The sequence below is a fragment of the Lycium barbarum genome, chromosome 8, assembly GCF_019175385.1.
Source record: "Lycium barbarum isolate Lr01 chromosome 8, ASM1917538v2, whole genome shotgun sequence".
In the NCBI taxonomy this organism is placed as follows: domain Eukaryota; kingdom Viridiplantae; phylum Streptophyta; class Magnoliopsida; order Solanales; family Solanaceae; genus Lycium; species Lycium barbarum.
In genome coordinates, this window is record NC_083344.1 from 887,379 (window position 1) to 914,268 (window position 26,890).

General features: G+C 34.4%; 3 protein-coding genes across 3 annotated transcripts; 1 reads left to right on the forward strand and 2 right to left on the reverse strand.

Moving 5' to 3' along the window:
• Positions 1–6,897: 6,897 nt before the first annotated feature.
• LOC132604910 (heavy metal-associated isoprenylated plant protein 32-like) lies at positions 6,898–8,711 on the reverse strand. Its single transcript, XM_060318266.1, has 3 exons — positions 8,438–8,711; positions 8,099–8,174; positions 6,898–7,647 (listed from the first exon to the last, which is right to left on the reverse strand). The coding sequence occupies exons 1-3, from the start codon at positions 8,456–8,458 to the stop codon at positions 7,211–7,213; spliced, it is 534 nt and encodes a 177-aa protein (XP_060174249.1). The 5' UTR covers positions 8,459–8,711; the 3' UTR covers positions 6,898–7,210.
• A 1,498-nt stretch (positions 8,712–10,209) lies between these two features.
• LOC132605603 (elongation factor Tu, mitochondrial-like) lies at positions 10,210–18,385 on the reverse strand. Its single transcript, XM_060318748.1, has 12 exons — positions 18,158–18,385; positions 16,721–16,796; positions 16,505–16,597; positions 16,359–16,433; positions 13,694–13,798; positions 13,508–13,598; positions 13,197–13,402; positions 12,852–12,935; positions 12,282–12,344; positions 12,127–12,189; positions 11,501–11,741; positions 10,210–10,570 (listed from the first exon to the last, which is right to left on the reverse strand). Exons 1-12 carry the CDS (start codon positions 18,325–18,327, stop codon positions 10,500–10,502), a joined length of 1,338 nt encoding a protein of 445 aa, XP_060174731.1. The 5' UTR covers positions 18,328–18,385; the 3' UTR covers positions 10,210–10,499.
• A 5,619-nt stretch (positions 18,386–24,004) lies between these two features.
• On the forward strand, positions 24,005–25,960 carry LOC132605604 (uncharacterized). The gene is made up of 2 exons (XM_060318749.1): positions 24,005–24,544; positions 25,606–25,960. The coding sequence occupies exons 1-2, from the start codon at positions 24,328–24,330 to the stop codon at positions 25,851–25,853; spliced, it is 465 nt and encodes a 154-aa protein (XP_060174732.1). The 5' UTR covers positions 24,005–24,327; the 3' UTR covers positions 25,854–25,960.
• Positions 25,961–26,890: the final 930 nt, after the last annotated feature.

Genomic DNA, 26,890 nt, shown 5'->3' on the forward strand with positions numbered 1-26,890 from the left:
AACATAAGAAAATAAGTAGTATAAACACTTTCCAAGTTCCCATTTTAGTAAAATAAGTAGTATAAACACTTCTCAAGTAGTATAAACACTTCTCAAGTTCCCATTTTAGTAAAATAAGTAGTATAAACACTTGAGCCATTTTAGTAAAATAAGTAGTATAAACACTTCTCAAGTTCCCATTTTATGTGGGAGCTAGTGTGCACTGAAGAAAAATAGTGGCGGGTCTATATATACTTTTTTGGCTTAATACATAATTAGTCCTTAGACGTAACAGAATAATTCATTAAATATTCGAACTAAGCTTTGTTTCAATTGAACAATTCAACATTTAATAAAGTGTTCCAATTTGGCACTTCCGGTTCAAATATTAAAAGAACGTTTGCATGTGTTTTCATTCGTCTATTAAATAGTGGAATTAACCACATAAAATATGTCATCTTCTTTAGTTATACGCATCAACCTCAAGTAGAAAATATTTAGAATTCTACGGCTTATTGAGGCGAATGCGAATAATTAAAAGAGACTAAATATTTTATGTGGTTAACTTAACTACCTAATAAACGAATCAAAATACACGTAAAAACAATTAAAATTTAAATCAAAATGTCAAATTAAAACATTTTATTAGGTGTTGAGGTGTTCAATTAGAACAGCGTGAACGTCTAAATGAAATATCTAATTTTAAGAGGCTGCCTATGTGTTAAGCCCCTCATACGAAGCAAAGTCATAGCGAAAATTTTGAATTAATTAAGTTAATGAATTTCGAATACCAAATGTTTATTAAAAATGGAAATTCTGAGTTTTTTAAAGAAAAGTCAGATAAGTGAGCATAAGTAACTTATGGAGAAAACACAGGAGACAAAGACACTTAAGCATATTAAGCATTTTAATATTAAAAAAAATTATCTTATTAAAGTGCTGCATAACATTCACGTTAGTGGTCATCACTAGGAGAATGTGGTCTTAATTTTTATGTAACTCCTCTCACCATTATCATGTTTATTCATCCACATTCTCACAATTACTACCTCATATTCTCTCAATTGATTACCCCACTCACCCACTTCTCATTCAATTCAAGGATGAATTTATTCACCTATAAATAGTGAGTCATCCTTACCTTGTGATGTGTGAAAAATATTGGAGAATTCTTGAAAAAGTGAGGATAAAAGAGAGTTTTATTTAGTTGAAGGAAGGTGTTCCTTTAGTAGAGCTTTGGACTCAATATCTTGTTCAGAGTTTGTTGAGTTGTACGACGTCGACACGCTGTTGCATCCTGGAGGGGATAAGTCAGAGTTATACTACTGGACCGGTGAAGATTATGCCGCAGTGGCCTTGAATATCCTTGAAGAGAGAGAGATCCGCGCCTCAGCCTAAATATTTATTTATTTATTCATTTTGTTCATTTTATTATAATTTTCAACTGTAAAAATTTGTGGTATATTCACCGACAATTATATTTGAACTACAATCCTACTTAGTCATTAGATCTTTGAAAAATGGCTTTGATCCTTTGCATTATCAAATGTACTTACTATTAAAGTATATTTTTTTAAGTCTGTCAAAAACACACCTAGACTATCACTTTTTTTGTTTGTTTCATATCTAGACTATCCGAAGTGAGCAAAACACACCTAAACTATCACTATATAGTTAGTAAAACATATACAACAAAAAAAATGGGTAATTTGTGGAGGTTGAAAATTGCAATTTGCGGGGTTTTTAACTTCCGTTGGCAAATAGTGGAGGTTAAAACCTCCGCAAATTGCAACTTTTAACCTCCGCAAATTACCCATTTTTTTGTAGGGATACCTGGACTTATATATGTTGGTGCGTGTACTGCACTCTCTTTTTGTGGTTTAAAAATCGTGCCATGTGGCACTCCACGTAGATAAATAATTCCACTGTGGCAGAAGTTAATTCCACTTGGATAAATAAAGGTTAAAAGTTAAGGGGTAATATATTTGGGTAAAATTGGAAAACACGGATCATTGTAAAAATTAATGGGTCTCAGTTGTTTGTAAAATTCTCGCATGAGATTCTCTTCTTCTCCGACAGTGGTCTCGTCTCAGCCATGGTTGGTGTCTTGCTTTCCCCCATTAAGCTCTAATTTCGTCATGAATTCCATATTAGTTGCCAATTTTCTAAAAAAGAAAAGTTAGGGTTCTTTTGATTCGCCCTTACAAAATAAGAAAATGAAGAAGAAGGCTGATAAATGAAGAAGAAATAAACGAGAACATCTACACCAGATTAAAAAAATGAAGAAAAATGGTTGAAATGATGAAGAAGAAGAAGGGGGAGAGCTTAGGGTTTTAGATAATTAATTGAAAAAATAAAAAAAATAGAAAAAATAATGAGTCAGCTCATATATCCATTACATATGCCAAATGGACGAATTTTTTTGGGAAAAATAAGCTTCACTCGGGTTTTGGAGATTGAGTTCGAACATTTAGTCACAGTCAGCCAGTGCCGGCTCAAGGGCCAAGCAAGTCAAGCCATGGCTTGAGGCCCCCAATTTTTTAGGGCCCCTTTTTTTTAAGTTAATATCCTCTACGTTTTATTTTATGTGATGTAATTTAACTTGATATGAAATTTAAGAAAGATTTTTTTTTTAAAAAAATTGTGATATAAAACAAGCCGTGAATATTTGTGTTGTTATAAATCATCTCGGTAAAGATAAAATAATAGTTTAAAGTTTAAACTTGTTACACCTCGTGTTTTCGTGCGTTGTCGTATCGTAAGGTAGCTAACATGGTAAGAAGGTATTTTTTTTGAGGTAGTTAAATAGTATGATAGTCGTACGTTAAGTTTTGAAGTCAAATGAGTTGTGATACGGAAGTCGACAAAGGTCGTCACAAGTTACGTTTGTAAATTTCACTGAAATTTGGGTCATATGTGAAAGAGCTTTTCTCTCAATATGCTTCGATTTATGGGGTGATACACCTATCAAATCGAAGGTCTACGAGTCTAGTTTACAACGCATTTAACCGTTTGTCGATATGACATCCGAGTAGAGAGAAATTCGCATTTCCGTACAAGGGTGCAAACTGCCACAGAGCAGTGGGCCCAACTTAAGTGATATAAATAGAGGCCCCAACGTTTTAGGCCCTCAATTTCATCAATATTAAACCCTAGAACAGCCCTTATACCTCCCAAATTTATTCTCCATCAATCACAACTAAGTTCAAAGGCAAATCAAGTGATTACAACATAAGGAATCACATGACAATCATAGAATCGTAGATTTCTCGTTGTTTCGATTTTCGGAAGAAAGCTTCATCTTGAAATAACTTAAGTTGCAGAGTATTATTCAACTTTTGAGGTATGATTTAACCTTCTCTTCATCTCTTTGAGCCTTACAAGTAATTAAACCTAGAAATTAGGTAGAAACCCCCATAGAATAAGTTTTTGCAATTCTTATGAACTCTTATGGACTTGGCTTGATTGTTGGGTTGGTTTATATAGTTTTAACATGTTGCTTGGAGTTATGGTGGTATGGATAGGATTGTACTGATGATGGGGAGTAGGAAAGTAAAATTTTGTAGCGTTTTGCGGGAAAATTGAGCTACAAAAGAGCCTACGAACTTATGCCCGCGAGTTGCTTGCTTAAATGTCTAAGTGAAGACTTTCATGAGCTATGAGTTTTATTTGATCTTGAATAGTTCGTTTTGTGTAGGTAGTCGTTCATAAGGTATTCAAGGACCCGGAAGACGCGTATAGCTCTATCAACGAGGTATGTGGGTCCTTCTTTATATCTTTCGGCATGGCTAGAACTCGAAGGAACATTTATTGGATTGTTTCATCGAATTCGAACTGCTCCACTTCAAATTGATAAATATGATTAAATCTGCCCTTTTCTCATGAATAACTCACATCGAAGAAGATTTAAGTATTTTCATCCTTCCTTGTTCGTCGCTCAAAGAGAATTAAAATTCTTTTGTTCGTTCTTTTTTCCGACGTTCATATTGATCATGGTTACTGATAGCTTGAACATGATGTCTGCTTCAAACAAATCTGTACTACGTAACTTCCATGTTTCTTGTGTTGGTTGTCTCATGGAAACCAAAGGACGTAGGGACAATAACGATAGTCGAAGGATAACGACGATAGGTCACTTCGACTCTTGTCATGATATCTCTTCTGAGGTTGGTCTTGCATTGCACTTATATATATATATATATATGTGTTTATTTTCATTACCGAGCCGCGCTATAGTCGGCCGGGTAGGCACTTATATGTGCACCTAGACATGTTTCTTCTTTACCGAGCCGTGCTGTAGGCGGCCGGGTAGGCACGTAGCTATGCATCGCCACTGATCAGTTGGGCAGAGATGATGTTGTGATGATGAGCTCACCCCACAGAGGAATTTATTATTATTGTTATATGATATGATATATATACCTCCACAGTGAGGAATGATTTTACGAGCACGCATTTACATTTATGTTGTGGTTATGATCGCCCTCAGTGGCTTTGAACAGAGTTTCAGGTTGTTTGTAAATCTCTTCTCATATTATTTACATTATTTGTGCTTGTGCTTACCGCCCTACATATTCAGTACATATTTCGTACTGACGCCTTTTGTGCGCTGTGTTCATGCCCACATGTGCTGATAAACAGGCCAGCGTGCCTCCGCAGTAGGACACCGAGATCAGCGGTTGAGTGTCGCACTCCACGTCTTCGGAGTTGCTGGTTGTGAGTCTATAGGTACAAATGCATATGTATATGTATAGTTTTGGGTTATGTCGGGGGCCTATCCCGACCTGTTGATATTGTGTTGCTCTTTTAGAGGCTTGCAGACCAGTTGTCTGTGTATATATGTTTTGCATGGCCTTGTCGGCCCCCTGTACAGTTGGCATGACTATATAGTCTTGTTGGCCTTATATATATATATATATATATAGGTTGTTGTTGGGTTCTTCTGCGTGCAGGATTATACATTTGGTTCTTGTTAGTGTCATATTGCAGCCTTGTCGGCCTACTATTCATATTACATGTCACATATGCCATGGTTGGTTCGCTCGGGCCTTCGGGTGCCGAGTGCCGGCCACACTCCCCAAGGTTGGGGTGTGACAAAACTGAAACAATAGAATTTTATTTTGATATCAAGTAATCAACTTACTACTATCTTTTTCTTTAAATTTAAAAAAAAAAAAAAAAAATTTACCTCATAATAGTATAGCAATATTATTTTTTAATCAGTATCAAAATTCAAGTATGTCAATATGAATCAAGTTACTCAATTTTTTTTTTTTTGAATAAGGCATTTTATTAAAGTTTAGCTTTAGGCCCCTAATATTCTTAAGCTACCCCTGCAGTCTGCGTCTAGGTGTGTTTTGCTAACTATATAGTGATAGTTTAGGTGTGTTTTTCACCCTTATCTCTTTCTTTTACTCTATTTTAATGTTTGGCTATATGAAACAAAAATTTATTTGTGTGAACTTCATATTGCTGACCCCGTAAATAGATAAGACGCATGTAGCTTCAATTAAATTAGAGGAAAATAAAATGCGATGAGTCTAAGCAAGAGAGAGTTGCGATAAGTTGGCAACTAGTATACAACTAATCAACTTATGGTGAATCCTTAAAATATATTTAGGATGTGCTCTTTTTTATAAAGAAGATTGAACAAAAGACATGCTTTAAATGGTACGTCACAGAATATAGGATTTATATAATCAACTCCGTCTTGCTTTGGATTAATGCACAATTATTATATTGCTCTAGATGAAACACATATTAATGGGAAAAGTTACCAACGTATTAGTTGGTTATAAATGTATACTTTAGTGGAAGTTCTATGGACCTCATCACTTTATCTTTTATAAGTATAAAATAGATTAGAGCATCCATCGCATAACTATTATCCTTAAAAGTTATTTTTATAAACATGTCCTATTTAAGCATGTGTACTACGCATAACCTTTGACCTTTGATGAATTAGACGCATATTAAAATCAGATATGCAACTACTACTTGACTAAGAGAATACTAGTGATAATGCTAGCAGTAGTACTTAAATAGATCAATTGCCTATCTTATTTTAGATTTATCTAGAAATAAAGAGGCTAAATTGTCAATTGCGTGCAAACTTAAAAACTTGCAATGAATTACATCCGAGCAAACTGAAAATGACTCTAAAGACATAACACCGACATACAAAATAAAACATCCATGAGATTCTTGTTTGGTTTTCTTTTAAACTTAAGAAGAAAAGGGACGGACGCGCTTACAGATTCAGCTAAATTCAGTAATTTACATTTTTAAAATTGTCCCTAAATATGTACGAATACAAATTCGAACGGTGTAATTCAAATGGTTAGTGATTTCAGTGGCTTCCGTGCCTCCATCTATTTTAAAATGGTAGACTTTCCGCTTGAAAATTATACAACCACTATGTACCTTCTTTATCATGATTCGACTCATACCTCAAACTCAAGACAGTGGTGGAGCTAGAAATTTTGTCAAGGGTGTTCGAATTCATATAATCTATATATTAAGGGTGTTCAATATGTAATATATGTCTGTAATACGCAATAATTGACATGTCTACACGGTATAATTTTTCGGCGAAGGGTGTTCGGTTGAAGATCGAGCACACCACAGCTGCTCATCAAGGAACCAAAAAGAAGAATGCGTGAAGTTCATATTCTCACGAGATGGCCATGTGTGCAATTTTTTAAGTCATCCAAATCATCTGATTAATCATTTCTTAAAAACATATATTTAACAAAAGAGCAGGGAATTAGAAGAACTAGCATGAGAGAAGGCCCACTGCAAATTGGTAAATACGGTTCATTCCGCCCGACCAAACACATTATTTCATACACATAATATAGTATACATACGAACAATCACTAAAATTTCTAACAAACAGTAGATTCTGATTTCATAATTTCAAAAGTACAATGAGTCCAGTGCTAAAAATCTTAAAGGTTAAACCAATCAAAGACCATAACTACAAACCGTTAAATAAAACATTCATTGGGTCCGACTAAACACATAACATAGATATACCTATGAAAAATCACTAAAATTTCAACAAATAGTACATAAATTCTGAACCAGCATTTCAAAAATACAATGAGTTCAGTGCTAAATTTTCAATAAACAGTAGATTCTAAACCGTCTTTTTAAAAGTACAACGAGTTCGGTGCTAAAATCTTAAATGTTAAACTCGTTAAGTCTACATCTAAGATCCACCTCCTCATCACATAATACTGCACCAATTCATCGGTTCTTCTCTTATGACATGATCCATGATCAGAGGCTGTTGCAGGTACGACGATGATCCACAGTACTCAGCATGAGGAGAAGAGTTGCGATAGCTCGAACCATAGTAAGGTTGATCAACCATGGCTCTTCTAGTAGGATAGTAAGAGCTTGGCTCATTCAATGCATTTGAATGGTTGTAGCCAAGGGGTCCATCAAGTGCATTATTGTAGTTATTATAGCCATGGCCATGGTCATAATTATTGTGTCCATATTGACTTCTTGGATTACTAAGAGCTGGATGCTTCAATTTCACATTTATTAGTTCTGCATGTTGCCCTGACCTTGCCAATGCTGCTAACAATCTGTTTGGATCCACCTCTCCACAAACATTTGCTATTCCTGTTTCTGCATCTATTGTCAATGCATACACTCCTGTTAACAAAGGCGAATTCAGAATCAAGAGCCAATCGGGTACGAATTATTATTATACTTTAACTTATTTTGTGACATTAAGTGAATACTTAGTAAAAAGCGTGAATAAATATTTTAAAGAGATTTTATACGTTACATATATAACTCATGAAGGCACTTGTCATGACAAGTGCGTGCATTCACCTCTGTTCTTAATATTCTTCATGATACTTCAAAACCTCAATCTATATCGCTAGAATCAACTCCATTCTTTCATGTCAAACATATTTGTAAAGAGTTTAAGTTTTATGCGCTAATATATAATCGGGTCATTTACCGCATAAAACATGTAAATCTCTATGATAGATTGGGAACCTAGTCTAATTCGTAACTAGAAAACATAATAAAATTGATAACTAACCTATATAGCATTAACATAGTAGATTACATTAAACAAATTTACACTAATTACCTCGTATAGAGTGTAGCACTTCCATCATCTTCATCTTGCAGGAATCGCAATGGATGTTCACTTTCAAATTGCAACTCTACATACAAAAATGAAAATAAATGCCAAACATAAAATAGAAATAAAAAATCAATGAAAGCACGTAGACTCTTGGAGGGTGTACATTGGCACCCTTCAATATTAGAGTCTGTTGGACCAAACTTCCAAAATCTCCTTATTTAGAAAAATATTTTTCGTGAAATGGAGTTTAAGAACGGTACATTTAGATAGTATAGACGGTTTACAATTAACTACAAATATACAAGAGAAAAAACTAAAGATTAGAAAAGTTTATTTTCTTACCACGTCTGCAAAGGGCTCCATTGAAATTATTTGCTGGTGTCTAAACAACTGGTAAATATAAAAAACAAGATCAGCGAGAATAACGATATATACATACTATTAATATTTAAAACATTCAAGAATCTTTTTCTTGCTTGCTGCATGCATAATGATTATGTAAAATGGATTTACAATTAGTTCACAATTAAAAAATGCATGGGAATAGGGGCGGAGCTAGAGTATTGTTTGCAGGTTCGGTCGGACTCTGTAACTTCTGTCGAATATGTCTTAAGAAATCCTTGTATGTACAAATTATAAATTTAAAACTCAGCAACTTGAAAACACTAGAATCCCAAACCTATAAACTTCAAATTCTGACTCCTTCTTTCTAAAGGAATCAACGGGATATTCGAATATATGCGGAGAAAACTGACCTCAGAATATAATGAAATTGTAAATGGAAGAAATTAAAGAGAGATTATGATGAAGAGGAGTGCTATGGTTTTTTTTTTATATATAATGAGATTAAGCAAACGCATGAATATAATTTCAAAGATTTTATCTATGGTTAGTAATGGTAAGTGAAGATTTCGTCCTTTTGGAGATCATTTCAGAATGAAATTCATTAATGTGGAAATTAAAAGAAGAAATCAAATATCTTATCAGTATAGTACGTTTATTACTTTTCAAATTTGTTTCTTACATGAGAGTTTCTACTCATGAAAGAGATACTTAGGAGACATTGTTAACTTAAATAGAATTGTGTCAAGGGGAACAAATAAGGCATGTGATATGCTATGCGAGATTAAGATTCTTTACACTCACGATATCCCTAATAAATTATGCTATCAAATTATGTTAAAGATAGTTATAGGTAATACCTTTTATAAGTATATATTTAAGGCAAAGGATACTAAAAATTTTACACTATCAATACATACCAACAAGGACATGTCTCAGGCCGATTTTGTCATAAGTTTGTTTTTCTCATTTAAGTACATAATAGAAGATGCCCGATGATTAGGGCAAATGCAACATGTCGATTACAGATTCATTTGAAAATAGATCTATATGTGAAAATCATTAAAATTTCACCAAATATTATATATAAACTAATAACTTTAAAAGTACAATATAACGTGTTTAGTGATAAGAACTTATAAGTCGAGCTCATCAAGTTTAAATTTTGAATGCGCCTCCATACGCCAAGCACGATGTAATCACTTATAGGGAACACTTGGGCATTCATATCTTACCCTTTTGTCAGTGTAAATCATTCATGTCTCGATGACTCTTGATTTAACATATTGGAAACGTTATGATATACTCTCAACAATAAACGTTCAATTCTCAATATCAGGATGATTAGCACATCCAAAAGACGGTCTAATACATATGTATTGCTTAATTTATGCACCCAAGGGTGTGGCCGAGGCGTCTTAGCGGTCAAATGTCAAAATCACAATTCAAGTCTCAGCAAAAGCGAAAAAAGGAAAAACCAACTAGCTGATTTCTTGTCACATGAGTTTTGGTAGACAAAGCTATTTCATACTTGTGCTGGTGAGTAGTAGTAACAAGTACTGGGCAGATTAGTCGAAGTGCACGTAAACAACTGATAATGGTAAACAAGTGCACGTAAACAACTAATAATGGTAAAGAGACTGCTATCATGAGTAAATGTGAAGGAAAAGTATTGAAATCACCCCTAGCACTAATTAATCAGATCATATACAACACAGTTGAATAACAAAAAGCAAATAAACTCCTTCAAGCAATTAGCAAGGAATTCCAAATAAATGCAAAGAGCTTATATTATTATTAATACCAAAAAATCTGATTTATAAGCACTAGTTTAATCTGATGACTTATGAGGTAAGACAAGGTGGACTCCTTTTCTGGTATATTCAATTGACAAGACTTGGATTCTTTTGACACTTCAATAAAAAATATTTGCATCAAATGAAATACTACATCAGCAATTTTCAAGTCTTGTATTTGCACAATTAACCAATTAAGTCTTCCTTCATCAACCTGTCTAGGGAGAAAACCAGAGTGAACCTAAAATCACCTAAATCATGAATCCTCAGCTTAGAACTTTTGAAACAACCCCGGCGCCAACTGTTCTGCCTCCTTCTCTCAAAGCAAACCTTTGTCCTGCAAATTTGTGCATAAAATAGCATCGAAACAATCAGAATTGTTCCATGATACGAGATTAAAAAAACACGTAAACTGAGTATCATGTCTAAAATATAAATCACTAGACTGGGATAACACAGCCTAATTGAGAAGCATATAATCATACTACTTTCCAAGAGCATGTTAGGATACAATTGACAGAAAGAAAAACATTTTGTAAGCTGCCTAAAAGTATCATATATACCCCGTAACATCAGACATTGAACGCCCAACACCTATTTCATTCTTTTCAAATGCAAACACCGGAGAAACAATAGGCTATCTCTTTCCATCTGTCCAGCCTTGTTGGACAGAGTTACTCAGTACTATTCTTGTGGAAGTAGCAGGTACCCCGTCGAATTATTCGAGGCACAAGCAAACTGAGTTACACCATGGTTAACATTAAAAAAAATTGGCTTTACAATGCAGAAAACTATTTCTTGCCTGACCTAGTCAGCAGTCAGTCACAAGTGCATCAAAGAAATTTCACGACTGATCCGAATCCCCAAGTTATCAGATAATCAAATTCATCAATCCCGTCATCTTGCACGGTATTGGGCCAGTGAGGCGGTACCATGTTAATCTAGATGTAATCGAAGCATAACGGTGGGCACGAAGTTTGTGACGATCATGAATCCAATTAATTTGAGAATATGATTATCAAATCAGTAGTGAGACCGTAACAATCGGTGAAGGCAAATCCCTTGTAAAAGCAACACCATCAGCCCAAGCAAGGTGATTTGTAAAGATTATCTCTTCTGCCACTAGAACGAATTGTAATTCTCTAATCATAATGGACTTTTTGAATATATCATTGTTTCAAGGGGGCAAAATAAGTCTAGTATAATCAGAAAATTCTACAAAATAATTGCTTCAATAGAAAACCAAAAGCCTGAAGAATTTACTCACCTGCATCAAGGGGAACGGGAGACATGAGCTCAAAAGTAGCAGTAACATTATCCCCGGGCATAACCATCTTGACATTTTCAGGCAACTCTACTTTTCCAGTGATGTCAGCCGTCCTCATGTAAAACTGAGGCATATAATTTGAGAAGAAGGCAGTGTGTCGGCCGCCTTCATCCTTTGTAAGTACATATATCTCTGCCTCAAATCTCTTGCATGTTTTCACACTTCCAGGTTTTGCAATCACCTATAAAGCAATTGCAAAACATGTACGTAAAAGTAAGTCATTATTTTCGTAGGACTTCAGACTCCAATTTCATCATAAATGACAGTACATACTTGAAACAACCACCACAAAATTAAATAGAATTTGATTACTCCCACTTTCTGTCGTTAAGGTGGAAAACTGAGACAAGAAATTGCAACTAAAATTGCAAAAAGGAACCGATTCCAGACTGCTATTAATAAATTTCAAACGACAGGGATATAACATGAATTCTACAACTGTAGGGCTAGAATAAATGGAAAATAAAGATGAAGACAGGTAAGAAGTTCTATGAAGGAAGTCACAGCAGCTTGCCACAAACTGGCCACAAAAAGTCCAACTAGTGGAAATGGAATTTCAAAAGTACCATTCCTCGCATAATGTCGTCTCTTTTCAAGCCACGAAGAAGAAGGCCAACATTATCACCAGCCTAATAAGAATATTTTTAAAAAAAGGAAGAAAGATCAATTAATGCGGTAAGAAACTCTTAGAAAAGTGATAAAGATCAGTTCAGATTTTTACTTGTCCATGATCCAAGCTCTTCTTGAACATCTCAACACCTGTTACTGTAGATTTTAAATTTCCCTACAAAAAAAAAATAGTATTAGGAGCATGTGTTACAAAGAGCAGAATTACTACTTTATCATGTACCAGATATTTAACAAAGGAATCAGAGCTGTTAAAACTTCAAAGGCAGCTAAGATTGCCATTTGGGTCAAGCATCTTAACCATCAGAAAAGCAGACAACCTCAGCCAAACTGCCAAACCCATGACTAGAGCAGGTCGTCAAACCTGATAATTATATAGTACAACCTATCTAATCAATTGGCTTTTACTTTTAAGTTTTAACAGTAAGATGCGTAGAATCCTATCCAATAGCCCATAATGCCAATGAGATAAAGCAAAAGTTATTTGGTTATTAATCAGGTGATGACAATCATGTTATTTTTGTCCTCGACAATTTCAAACCAAACAGGGAGAACAAGCAGATATAATCCAGATAACTGCCCCTGGAAAATAATAGTTAAATTATGAAATAGCCATTGCCTCCCATCCCAGACGAAACATAAAAACAAAGGGATTACATGTTACCTGCATCAGCCCTAAAATCTCCACATCCTCTCCAACTTTTATGGTTCCTTGTTCAACACGGCCAGTAGCAACAGTTCCACGTCCCTAAACATAAAGAGGAAACAATCAACAAAAAAAATACTAATAATGAATACCAGAGCCAAGCACTGAAGAAGCATTAATTTGCTTTTCTGATTCCAGCAGATATTTTTTTACTTTCTCCCCTTAGTTTTGCAGCAAAGAATTTGTTTAAGCTTTGAAAACATAAAATAAGAAAATTAGAAACTTGAAAGCGAAGTTGAAGTTTAAAAGATGGTTCTGAAAAAGAACTCTTGAAAACCACAAAGTTAAAGAACATCTAAATACCTGAATCGAAAATACATCTTCTATTGGCATTAAGAATGGTTTATCAAGCTGACGCACTGGATCAGGGATATATTCATCTACAGCCTCCATCAACTTCAGAATAGCTTTTTTCCCAAGTTCTTCATCTGTACTCTGTAGTGCAGACAGAGCTGAGCCACGAATGATAGGGATGTCATCACCAGGAAATTTGTAAAAACTAAGCAGCTCTGCAGAAAAGGAAAACTCTTGTAAGGAAATTTAGCAAAGATATTAAGGCAGTTACAAGATTTCAAAATGCAATAAAATTCACAAGTGTCGTCAAAGCTGATTACCTCGGAGTTCCAATTCCACAAGTTCCAGGAGTTCTGGATCGTCAACAGCATCACACTTGTTTAAGAAGCACACAAGTGATGGTACACCTACCTGTGATATGTAGGCACGAAGTAAAATTAGAATCACGACATGGAGCTTTCAGTTATTTGACTAGTCTATCCATCCACAAGCTGACACATATCCACCTGGCGTGCAAGCAGAATATGCTCTTTTGTTTGTGGCATGGGTCCATCAGGAGCAGATACGACTAGAATACCACCATCCATCTGGGCAGCTCCAGTAATCATATTCTGTGGAAAAAGAAATTATGAGAGGGTGGAAAAGAAATTATGAGAGGATAAAATGGGAGTTTGTATTAGGAAAAAGGGAATTATTATCTTGTATTGGAAATCAAGTTTTTGACATTGACAAGCATAACCCACAATACCGGACAAAATTATCTAAAGAGGGAGTTCAAACGGATGCATTACTAGCTGGCATGCTTTAACTATCACACACTGTCCCAAAAGATAGTTACTTTTTTTAGAATGGTAAGGTTGTATAAATGAAGCACAAAGATTGTGTCAAAAATTACGTAAAGACTAGATCCTTTACAATTACTGGAGGAAGCTGACAAAATATATCATCCTATCGACTGTATTAACATCTTCTAGTCTACACCAAAACCCCAAAAAGGAAACAAATCAGTATTTCAGAGTGTAAATATTATCATATTTGCTTCCTCTCATTAAAAATCATCCGCCAAACACATGCAGGGATGGTCTAACATATCTTCCTCTTCCCGTTCCCTATGCCCTTGCCAGTCCAGCTCTGTAGCAGTTGTTTAATGGTTCTCAGCATAAACCAACTGACCTGGAAGAGATAGAGGAACAGGTAAAATATCTCAGTAGCAAAGCTACAGAGGAAAAACAACACTAGTTTCCTTTTCGCTCTTTTCACACAGCGGGCATCTACTGCAAAGACTCATCCGTCACCTTTGTAAATCCTGTTGAGTCAGGACAGCCTAAGACTCCAAAAAAATGTGACTTTTAGCTTCTAAAGAGCCAAACGAATTCTATTTTCTGATATTTTACTACTTTTAAGGGGATAGGTAAATCCCACCCCTCCAAAAAAAACCTCCCCAGGATCCAACAATGGATTCCCCCTTTTTCCTCTTCGTGACTGGAACTCTCGATCTTATAGATAACAATGGAGGGTGTCTTCTACTAGACCACCCCTTCTCTTGACTAAGTTGACTAAGGACTAGTTAAGATCCCGTTATGATTCGAGCTGCAGAAGTTCTCAACTTGTACTTTTCATATACTTCCAAAACCTACAAGTTTTATCTTTAAGAGAATCAAACATCATAGAATTTTATTTCAAAAGTTGGTCAAATTAATACATAGAAACAAATGGATAATTGCTTTTGAAATCTGCACACTAAGAATAACATGCCACATTTAAACACTAGTAGTAATTGTTTATACAAAGTAAGCTCCATGTATGTGCTTAAAAGTTAATCACATCAAACCAAACCTTTTCAATCAAATTGAAACTATCTTGAAAAGCATACCAATATCAAAATATACAAAGCGGTGGTTAGACCAGCATTGTTGTATGGGGTAGAGTGCTGATCAGTCAAGAATGTCCACATCAAGAAGATGAAGGTAGCTGAGATGAGGATGCTCAGATGGATGTGTGGTCATACTCAGAGAGGTTTGATTGGAAATAAAGTTATACGGGACAAAGTGGGAGTGGCAGACAAGATGAGGGAAGCGAGGCTGAGGTGGTTCGGGCATGTGAAAAGGAGGTGCGAGGATGCACCGGTAAGGAGGTGCAAGAGGTTGGAGGTTGGAGGTAGCAGGAGTTAGAAGAGGTAGAGGTAGGCCGAAGAACTAGGGGGAGGTGATTAGACAGGACATGGCACAACTTCAGCTGATAGAGAACATGACCCAAGATAGGAAAGTATGGAGGTCGAAGATTAAGGTAGAAGGTTAGAAGGTAGCTAAGTGTTGTTGACTTTTGTGTGGGGAGAGAGAGGACGGGTCTCCCCCTCTCCTCTTTTCCTTTTAGTAGTAATATATCAGTATCACGCAATCTCTTATTCCTGGATGTGCATTACTATATGTTGCCATATGTCTTTCTGTATCTTGTTATTTTGCTATCTCTTTCAGATATTATTGTTCCAGGTACTTTTTCTAAGCTGAGGGTCTACTGAAAATAGCCTCTCTACCTCACAAAGGTAGAGATAAGGTCTGTGTACATCCTATCCTCCCCCGACCCCACTTGTAGGACCATACTGGGTTTGTTGTTGTTATTGTAGTTACTACTTTTTATCTTCTAATGGTAAAGAATGTACCACTAACTCCATTGTGCAAGAGCATTTAAAAGGGGATTACCCTAGTGCCGGGTAGGGGAGCAATAATAAAAAGTGCTTTTAAAAGTAGTTTTCTAGACAAAGAAGATCTAAGGATTATACCTTCTATACTAGTTTTCCACCGCAGATAGAGAAAATGACCACTTTCAATGTGTTAACTAACTTGAATCTACGAGTGCTATTTTCTGCTCAAACCTTACAACTTAAATCTTGGGAAACCAATTACAGTCTTCCTTTAATGACTATTGTTATAGACCATCATAATCCATAAAAAGATACGACCTGTGATACAGAATTAATTGCATACACATTGTTTTTTTAAGCTTAGATAAGCTTGATATTAAGTATTTCCTAGATTGCCGTTAATAAGTATTCCCTACATAATAATCACTAACTTTAATAAGTAACAAAAAGATCTATGCAATATGCAATTAAAATTACGAAGTACAATAAATGAGAGAATCGCATCAAAATAGGTAGGTTATGCATCTTACTTTAACATAATCAGCGTGTCCGGGGCAATCGACATGAGCATAGTGCCGTTTAGCCGTCTCATACTCCACATGGGCCTACAATCAGTTGCAGTGTCAAAAGAAAGAATTAAAGAGAGGATGTCAATAAAATGGCGTAACATCCCTACCGTAGCAATAGTGATTCCTCTCTTTTTTTCTTCAGGAGCTTTATCAATTTCATCAAAAGCAACAGCCTTTGCTTTTCCTTCTTCTGCTAGGACCTAGAAAAGGGTCAGGTTCTTCTCGTGTCACGGATTGATTAGATAACTGAATGAGGAGAAAAGGAAAATTGTCGCAAACAGAGGGAGGGCAAAATAACAAATACCAAGACTAACCAAGCTTACCTTTGTAATTGCGGCTGTTAGAGTAGTCTTTCCATGATCAACATGGCCGATAGTTCCCACATTAACATGAGGTTTTCTGCAGGAATCCAAAAGATGTTATTAGATGAGAACAGAAATCGCCTAGTGCAATTTTCAATCTCAGTTTGGCATAGTCAACTGAAAAGAGATGAAAAAGAAATATGGGCCTAAGTAGAGCAGAATAGATATCACGGACTCATATAGCTGAACCCCACCTACTTAAGCATTGATACGTAATTTGTTGATTGTTTACTTGACGATTTGGCATTTCTCCTTGATATTTATATTTCTATCGAACCAGAAAAGAGAAACCCAAAAATCCATATTTCATGAACAATGTATATCATTTAAATGGAATTAAAGAAGAATCCTTTCAACAAACTGAATTATTAAAACGATTCTTGCATACTTTGATCAATCAATCAACTACACCTCAATCCGAAGCTAGCCAACCAATCATCTATATACACTCTGCTCTATTCGACTTTCATTTTATTCTAACACAAGACAGTTTTTTTTTTTTTTTATAACCAACATAGCTTTGCCTTTACAAAGGCGGTTTTCATAAATGTGTATCGTTACTGCTGAGTAGCCCGATCCTAACCGTTACAAATCTCTTAAAAAAAGGACAGCCCCGTGCACTAAGCTCCCGCTATGCGGCGGAGTCCGGGGAAGGGTCGGACCACAAGGGTCTATTGTACGCAATCTTACCCTGCATTTCTGCAAGACGCTATTTCCACAATAGTTACAAATCTCTAAACAATAAAATTTCAACCTTACATTCGACTGAAAGTAGCCATGGATCAACAAGAAAACTATTAAAATGAGTGCTCGCATACTCTGATCAATCAATCAACTACACCTCAACTCGAAGCGACCCAAGATTGGGCATATCAATCATCTATATACATTCTCCTCTATTCAAACTTCATTTTATTCTAACACAACATAGTTTTGCCTTTAAAAAGTGGTTTTTTATAAAATGCATATAGCTCCTTCACTCCCGTTGTTTTCTTTTTTCGAACTTCTTTAAATGCTTTTACTTGAGCAGAGGGTCTATCGGAAATAACCTCTCTACCTCCCAAAGTAAGGGCGAGGTCTGCGTACACACTACTCTCCCCAGACCCCACTTGTGCGATTACACTGGTATGTGGTTGTTATTGTAACACAACATAATTTTGCCTTTTAGGGTGTGTTTGGTATGACGGAAAATGTTTTCCTATTTTCCCTTGTTTGGTTGGTTGGTCCCACTAAATATCTTGGAAAATATTTCCTTAAATGTTTGAGGTAAAACATTGTTTGCATCAATAAAAACATACCATCGCATCCCCAACCCACCCCGCACTATCATACCCCACCCCCCCACACTACCAAGACCTACCCCCCACCCCACCCTACAATTAAAAAAAAAAATCTTACGTTCGAGTGAATGTAGCCATGGATCTCCACCACGGATGATTCTCAAATATGGGACCCTCATTTCCATTTATGGTTTGGGGTACTGATCCTCTACAGCAAGAGTAGTATAATTGTGGTGCACCTGCAAACAATCTCTTAGAATTTGAGTTTCTTAAAACAACTGACGCCATTGAAGAAAGACCCACAAAGCTGACAAAATATGAAAAAACCAAAAGCTGACAAAAAATGAAAAAACCAAAAGCTGAGGTTTAGGGTTTTAGACTTTTAGTTGAGTAGAGGAACGACAGCGTATTGGGAGCTTGTGAGCCGGGTTTAGTTAAAGGGTCAAAAATACCCTTCTACTTTGAGAAAATGGCTAAAAATATCTTTCATTATAAATTTAGGTGAAAAATATTCCGTCCGTCATTCAAGTTTTTAGATATATCTCTGTGTTAACGGAAATCCCCAAAATAATGAGATTTCATTTTTAAACCCGACCTAACTAAAGAAAAAACCCATATGATTTACCCGCTCCTGCGCTTAGTGGCTGTAGATGTAGGACTTGGGAACAAGTTGATCGCATATGATTTTTTTTATGTAGTTGAGTCGGATTTAATGGAGCGGATTTAAAAATAGAATCGAGTTATTTTGGGGGATTTAGGGATTTTCGTTAAGATGGAGGTATATTTGAAAACTTTAGTGATAGAAGGGATATTTTTTATCCAAATTTGTAATGGATGATATTTTTAGCCCCTTTTCCAACATAGAGGATCATTTTTTACGCTTTCCCTTTTTAAGAATATCCGATTTTGAGATCGCTATCAGGGTTGTTTGGTTTGAAAACAAGTTATGTTTGGGCTAGTCATGCTGAGGGTAGTTATAATGAGATTAGTTATGATGGGATTAGCCATCCTGGTATTATATCTTATTGACTATTTTGTTTGTTGTATTAAAAAATAGTGACATCTATTGCATAATTTCTAAGAAGGAATTGTTCGTTTGCAGGAAGATGTTCCACCTAATTTAGTAGAAAAAAGGTTTGAAAGACCTCACGGTATTTTTGTCATCTTGTTTATTTTATTCGGGTATAACAAATGATCTTGATACTATTATTCCACTATCTGACAAGAATAACTTATCATGGTACCATTTCTAATCCTAATATAACTTATCTCGATATTAGTAATCAAACAAGGGATGAAATTCTTATTTCATGATTGTTTATGCGTGTATTGTTTATTAACTATAGAATACAAAATGTAGCTACATTTCATAATTTTTTTAAATTATAGATATGTATGTAAATACAGTTTGAATATTTGTCAAGTCGCTTAATTTTTCCTTATATTTTAAAAAATAAAAAGTGGGACTTTCGAGTTAATTCCTTGGATGGTCATTTAAGTTTAGGAAATTTCTTACAAAAGTCATTTTTGTTCCATTTAGGACAATAAGGTCACTCATGTATCACTACTTTCCATAAAAAATACCTAAACACCTCAAAAGTCTCATTCTCTCCTAGTTGGCATGCCATGTCACTAAAGCCCTATTTTATTTTATTTTAATAATAGACATATTTAACTCATCAAACTCATTCAATCAAATTCATATTTTATACTCAATTAAATATGACCTCGTTAAAAAGCGGCAAAAGAATCAAACCATACTTTCTATTAAGCCACTTTTTCAAATCTAAGTTTTCTTTAAATCCCAATTCAAATATATTATCTTTCAATTTAAATTAAAATGCAAGTAATTTAATTTTTCTATTCAAATCCAAGTTTTTTTAAATAGCATATTTTTTCCACATTAAACAACAAATTCTTTCCAGACTAAAATAGAATTACACAGATAACACAAAGATTATATTCGTATCGGTTTAACTTTTAAAAATTCTAATAAAATCGTATATTTTTAAAAATAAAGCCAATGCAAATTTTTCCTCTTTATTTTTAGTTATTTATTTTTATGTATGTAGTGTATAATTTTTGGCATCTCCCTTCCATACTTTCGAGATCTTTTTATTTCTCAGAATTTTCATTACTATAATACTTGTTTTAAAATATTCTTCTTATTTTTTATTTTGAAATATTATATTATTAGTCTTATATGAAATATAATATATTCTTAATTTATTACATGTCATGATATAGATATTCCGACTTGTCATGTTAATCTCTAGCAATATATAAACTAAAGCTCCAAAATAACTCAAATTCAATTTTTTTAATTTTCATTTTCATTTCTAAAACTTATTTGTAGATTTAAAGAATTCATCTTTTAATTCTAATTCATTTAGATTGCATGCTAGTTTGTTCCTCTGCCGTTTTTAAACCGGTTCATGTTAGATTGGATATAAAATATGAATTTGATTAAATGAGTTTGATGAGTTAAACAAGTCTATTATTTAAAAAATATGGGGCTCTAATGACATGGCATGCCAACTAGGAGAGAATGAGACTTTGAGGTGTTTAAGTACTTTTAGAAGAAAGTAGTGATACTTGAGTGACTTTATTATCCTAAATGAAACAAAAATGATTTTTACAGGAAATTCTCTAAACTTGAGTGACCATCTAGGAAATTAACTCTGGATTTTCTATGAGGTCCATGGTATAACTGTGGTGCACCTGCAAGCGATCGCTTTGAATTTGAGTTTCTAAAAACAATTGATGTCATTGAAGAAAGACACAGAACTGAGAAAAATGAAGAACAGAAATTGGAAAATGTTTTGCAATTTTTTACAGGGGTTTAGTGTTTTAGGGGTGGACGAAAAAGACGGAATTTGAGATTTTGGGCCGGGTTTCGTTAAATGGAGCCTTCGCACAAATGTCCTATTTCGGGGTGGTCTTTAATTTTGGTCCCTCAAATCGCTGGTTTTTAATTTTTGACCCTCGACACCTTAAGTAATAAAAAAAATGGCCAAAAATATCTTTGAAATTTTGGATTTGAACTCTAGCACAGTAAAAAAAAAAAAAAATCGTAAGGCAAGGTCTTCATAGAAAATATGTCTATTCATGCAAAATTATGCCTTAAGGCATAGTTTTGTAGTATGCTTTTTTCAGGCATAATTTTGTAGCATAACTTAATTTGACAAACTAGCCAGACAAAGCATAGTCTACGTAGTTACATAGAAACTATGCCTTGTCCGGCACAGTTCTGTAGATTTAAGTTATCTTACATAATTATGCCTTAAAGATATAGTTTCTATGAAAACCTTGTCTTACAATTTTTTTTTTTTTACTCTGTTCGGTTCGAACTCATAATCTCTGGTTTTATAGACCAACGAATAAGGATCTTTTTTCCCACATTTTTTTTTATTAAATGAGAAATAGGGACAAATATTAAAGACCAGCAATTTGAGGGGCAAAATTAAAGACCAGTACATATGAAGGACAATCCGCACAATTTTTTGAACTGTATTTAGTTTAAGGTGGGCTATTCTGTGAGGTCCATGTTGGCCCTTTTTTTGCACGGATTGTCCTTCAAACGCGTTGGTGTTTCAGTTTTTCCCCTCAAATTGTTGGTCTTTAAATTTTGCCCTTTAGCTAAAAAACTAGGGAAAAATATGCTGAGGTTCTGGGTTCGAACCTGGCTCAGTAACAAAAAATAATTTCATAAGGTAAGATTTCATGAAAGTTAGGCCTTATGTAAGGTCTAACTTAGTTATGTTGTAGTTTCAGGTTAGGCCTTATAAGGCATAACTTCTATAGTTCTGCAAAAGTTATGTCGAACAAGGATGAACTTATGTCTTCAGGCATAAGGCATAACTTGTCTTATGATTTTTTTTTTTTAACTCTGCTGGCATTCTACAAGTTAGGTCTTAATGCCTAACTTTTCCCAAATAGGCCTAATTTGCTACGCAATTTTGCCTTGCGATTTTTTTACTGCAGTTCGAACCAAAAATCTCAGGAATATTTTCGGCCACTTAAAGTGCCGAAAAGCAAAAATTAAAGACTAACAATATAAGGGACAAAAATTAAAGACCACCCCCGAATAAGGCATTTGTGCGAATGACCCCGTGGTCGCTAAGTTCACAAATACCACTTCGGACCACTTTTTAAGTTTTCGCCATTTTAGAACCACTTCAAACATACGGTACTGAAATCGCCAAATATTCTGAAGTTAAAAAAACATCTGGATTGCACCTTTTAGATAGTAGTAAAAAAAAAAAAAATTAACTTCTATCCAACTCTTCTTGGTTAAAAAAAAAAAAAAAAAAAAAAACTCTTCTTGAATTTCACTTGACATATCCCACAATATCAGGCCATTGAAACATTGTAATTTAGCAACGAAGACAAATACTTTTCTCTAATTGCTTAATATTTATAAGTTATTTCAACAACAAATTATTTAAAATGCTGTTATTCTGATACAAAATAACTCAAATAATATATAGAAATAAATCTAAACTCTTATATTAACGCAGTTGTTCCACCAAAGGATGTGGTGTAGCAGATGGGGTTGCTCCTCCTTAACCAGAGGTCTTGAGTTCGACCCTTGCATGGACGAAGCCACCTTAGGCGAAGGGTGATCCAGTGCATACCCTTAGCCGGAAAAGTACGCAGTTTACATAGGTTAAATGTTAGCTATTATGAGTATATATGTAATTTAGCACACCTTTAACAAATGTGAGAAGAAAATTTGCACACTCTTAGCCAAAGTTTTGGTTCCGCCACTGGACCCATTAGTACAGAAAAATCCTTGATAGGGAGCGCTTCACCCCAAAACGGGCCATATACGGTGCGAATCCGGACATAGTCGAGCTCCAATACGAATACTGAATATCGAATGGGAAACCAAAAAGATACCGGGTGGGAAATAAAATAAAAAACTCCGTCATGTGACATAGATCAACATAAAATGCATCAAAATTTGTCGTACGCGTCGCCTAATCATAGAGCATTATAGTCTTTCCAATCAAGATCCAACACCAACAGTGAGATATTATCAACACAACTTTGGTCCAGCTTGACACCCCCCTCTCAGAACCTGATTCCACTGCTTTTATAGATGATGATAATGTTTAGTTATCATAAGAGCACAGTTGTATGCAGTTTCCACTTTGCCAGTCCAAGTCATTTGCTTTTACACATATGCTTTCATACTTTTTTTTATTATTATTCTTCCTGTCAGTACTTTTCTTTTCTAGGGTATTTTAACCGTAGCTTTTATTTTTGTATTAGTTAAACCTGTTTTTAAAAATGTTTTTCTATCGGCAACACACAAGATAGGGATAAGGTCGTGTACACTTCACTCATCCCAAACCTCACTTGTGGTATTACACTGGATATATTGTTGTTGTGATTTGTGTATATGCTTTCGTAACAGTAGATGCATTTGTCTTTTCCTTAAAAGGGAAATTAACATGGGAAAGTCACGAATATGATTCCTCACAGGCCACTAGCCAGAATCATGTTCATATTACGAGTTTCTCATCTTATCCTAATGACTTGATGGAAGGCGGATTCACAATTTAAAATTTATGAGTTTTGGATTATAGCTGTTTTAAAGTCACTAGGTTCTAAACTTTTAATTTGTACATGTTAATTGAATTTTTAAAACAAATATATATTTTGGACCAAAGCTACTAGGTCATGCCGAACCAAGGGTGGAGCTAGGAAGGTGCAATAGGTTCATCTGAACCTCTTTCGTCAAAAAATTACATTGTATATAAGCTCAACTTTTTATTTATTTATTTATGTATGTATGTATGTGTGTGTGTGTGTGTCTATATATATATATAGAGAGAGAGAGAGACGTTAAATCCCTTGTCTTTTCGTGTGTCTAGTTCTTAATATTTTCTGACAATTCTGATTCCACCACTAGTCGAAATCGTAACTCGTGAACATGATTTTTACTGTCACAAACATATCTAAGAACACAATTTTTCAAAAGTCGTTCTTTTGTCGTTTCTTAAACTCTTTACCTTCAAACACTTTCATTTTAAATGGACGGACTAACAATTTCTTAATGGCATATATTTTGTGCTATGAGGAATATTCAGGGACTAAGACTAATCTTTTGACACAAACATGTGTCTCCCATGATTAATTAATGTACAAGGAGGTGTTATTTATTTCCTTAATAATCTCCTCTTATTAATATGCTCTAATCCAAGCCTTCTCTTCTCAACAAAAATCTCAACTCACAAATACTACCATTTTCATTATTTTTCTTGAAATTTCAAGAATCAAATGGCAAAGAATTACCAGAGTAACACCAAAGACTCCCAATTTAAGAAGATTTTCAAGTGGGATAATCGAAAACAGAAGAGCCCAAGTTCTGCTATTAGTGCTGCTGAAATAAAAGGGAAATCAAAATCAACCATGGCTTCTGGTTCTGGACCAAACATGGTACTTGTAGATTACAATCACACTCCAGGAAAAGTTCAGCAAAAGCAGGAAATTAAAGGTGATTTTTGGGTAGTTTATCTTTATTCATGTATTTCAATATTTGTTTAGTTCATGACCTAGAATATTAAGTGTATTAGTGTAGGATATATCAAGTGAAGGGGTTCGAGGGTGCCTTTGCGTAAAGGTAAGAGTTGTTGTCATCATGCCATGGGTAGGTGGCCGATACAGAATGCTAGTCGTAGGTTCATCCGAATTCAATAGCTTTAGTTTGGAGTTGTATATGCGCTAACTAAAAAAATTTACTAAATAATCGCAAATAATTAATTTCAACTCAGTAACTTATAAGTTGTCTAGAATCCGCTATTCAAACTCATAAAGTTCAAATCCTAAATCCATATTTGACCACGTGACTAGGAAGTCACAGATTCAAATCGTGAAAAGGGGCGAAGGGAGATAATTACGGGTTTGGACAAATCCTGACTCCAGTAATTACTTTTGCTTAGGCCTTTGTATTTGTATTAAGAAATTCATCAAATATGTATAAATATTTACTTGCGAACCTTGATGACTATGGGTCCGTTTTGAAATCCATAAACTCTAAATTTTGGCTCCAGCTCTGCTTATGAAACAACCTCTTGTAAAATGCAAGGTAATTAAGGTTGCATGTATGCTAATCCCAATGTGATCCGATCCTTCTTCAAATCTTGTGCATAGGGGAAACTTAGTGTTCCAGATTGCCCTTTTTAATTGGTTCGGTAGATGCATATGTATTAGTGTATGATCTTGTTACTTTGTTCATGCACTTGGAATTAAAATAAAAGAGTATAAAATTAATGAAGTTGCATGTATAGTAAGCTAAATAGGTGATGTGGATCTCTCCGATAACATATATTACACTCGAGGTCTTTTGAGTTTTTTGTTGTATCGGTGTCTCTGTTTTAGGATTTAAGGAATAAGGTCCTGAAATTCCCATCGATTTTCCTATTTCTTCTAGTATAGCACTCCGCCAACAAGAAGTGAAAGAACCAAATTTTCTTTGATGATTTTAGAATATGCATCAATTTATTTAGTGATAAACATTTGAATGTTGACTTGCTCTCCTCAACTTTTTCCCAACAGGTATCAAGTCTAGCGATAGCAATAATAATGACAACTACTTCTCTGCTTATATTGATCGAGTGAAGAACAAAATGAGAACAACATCATCAAGTGTTGGTGTTGATGTTGATGATGGTGGTGGTGCTGGCACAATTAAAAAGCCTGTAAAAAGAAGAGATAGTCTCAATGATAGGATTTCTCATTTCATCAATCGCACAAAGGTCAAGATTAGAACTACAACAATTGTGAATCGTGGTGACCGTATGTAGAGTGTCGTTTTATATCATATAGTATTGTATTAATGTTATCGGAATAATGTTTTAGATAGATTGTATTGTTTTCATTAATAGCATTTTTCTTGTTCATTTTGACTTAATTATGTTGTATAATAGAGTTGGATTCATGTATTGAAGTTTATGAGTTTCTACGATGACCAATATATAATAGTCAATAATTACATTCACAAATACTTATAAATACTTAGTAGATTTCTTAATGCATTTAAAGATATGGACCAAAAAAAAAAAAATCACAAATAAGGGCAGCAAGAGAAATAGAATGAATTTATTTTACCCTATTTCATCTTAATAATATTTTGAGCCACTCCTTCTCGTTGTATAGACTTTTCAAGTGATTAAATTTAAATATTATTTAATGGATGAAAATGGATTTTTTTTTTAATCCTGATCCATGTCGTAACGTTATTTTAAATCCATTATATTTGAATTGGTATTTTCTCCATCACAATTATTGTGAAGAGACATCTAAAATAATTAGTCTTGGACAGTTTATTTGTGAAAATGTATGAAATTCTAATAAAATATAATGAAAAAATATAAAAGTATGTTTGTTTCACTTTCACCACTAAATTAAAAGTTTTTTTTATCAATAATTTATATATATATATATATACACAAAAAAAAATTGTTTTACTCTATTACACAATGTAATTAAATCCCCTTTCTTTTTATTTGGCTCCGCCACTATATATGTAGATACTCTTCCTCATCAATTGTCAGTAATCCTCTTTTTGTTTTGATTTTGAAGAGGTTTAACCTATCACATTTTAATAGTCTTTCCTCATCAATACTACTAGTTATTCCTTATCAGTGTACAAGACAATCAAATCAAACAAGAAAAATATTATCAAATGACAATAAATATCGTAACTTATCATTCAAACATTGGCTCAACCTTATAATACAATATAATAATACGTTATATATATATATATATATATATATATATATATATATATATATATATATATATATATATATATATACTACAAAACTATATATTATGG

Excerpts from the sequence above, each read along its gene's own strand:
- LOC132605603 (XM_060318748.1), bottom strand. The coding sequence starts at position 18,327 with ATGGCGTCAGTTGTTTTAAGAAACTCAAATTCTAAGAGATTGTTTGCA. Across the intron at positions 12,936-13,196 it reads AAGATGTATTTTCGATTCAG|GGACGTGGAACTGTTGCTAC; the intron begins GTATTTAGATGT and ends CTTTATGTTTAG. Across the intron at positions 11,742-12,126 it reads ACGACATTATGCGAGGAATG|GTGATTGCAAAACCTGGAAG; the intron begins GTACTTTTGAAA and ends ATTGCTTTATAG.
- LOC132605604 (XM_060318749.1), top strand. The coding sequence starts at position 24,328 with ATGGCAAAGAATTACCAGAGTAACACCAAAGACTCCCAATTTAAGAAG. Across the intron at positions 24,545-25,605 it reads GCAAAAGCAGGAAATTAAAG|GTATCAAGTCTAGCGATAGC; the intron begins GTGATTTTTGGG and ends TTTTCCCAACAG.
- LOC132604910 (XM_060318266.1), bottom strand. The coding sequence starts at position 8,458 with ATGGAGCCCTTTGCAGACGTG. Across the intron at positions 8,175-8,437 it reads TGGAGCCCTTTGCAGACGTG|AGTTGCAATTTGAAAGTGAA; the intron begins GTAAGAAAATAA and ends TTTTGTATGTAG. Across the intron at positions 7,648-8,098 it reads AGTGCTACACTCTATACGAG|GAGTGTATGCATTGACAATA; the intron begins GTAATTAGTGTA and ends CTTTGTTAACAG.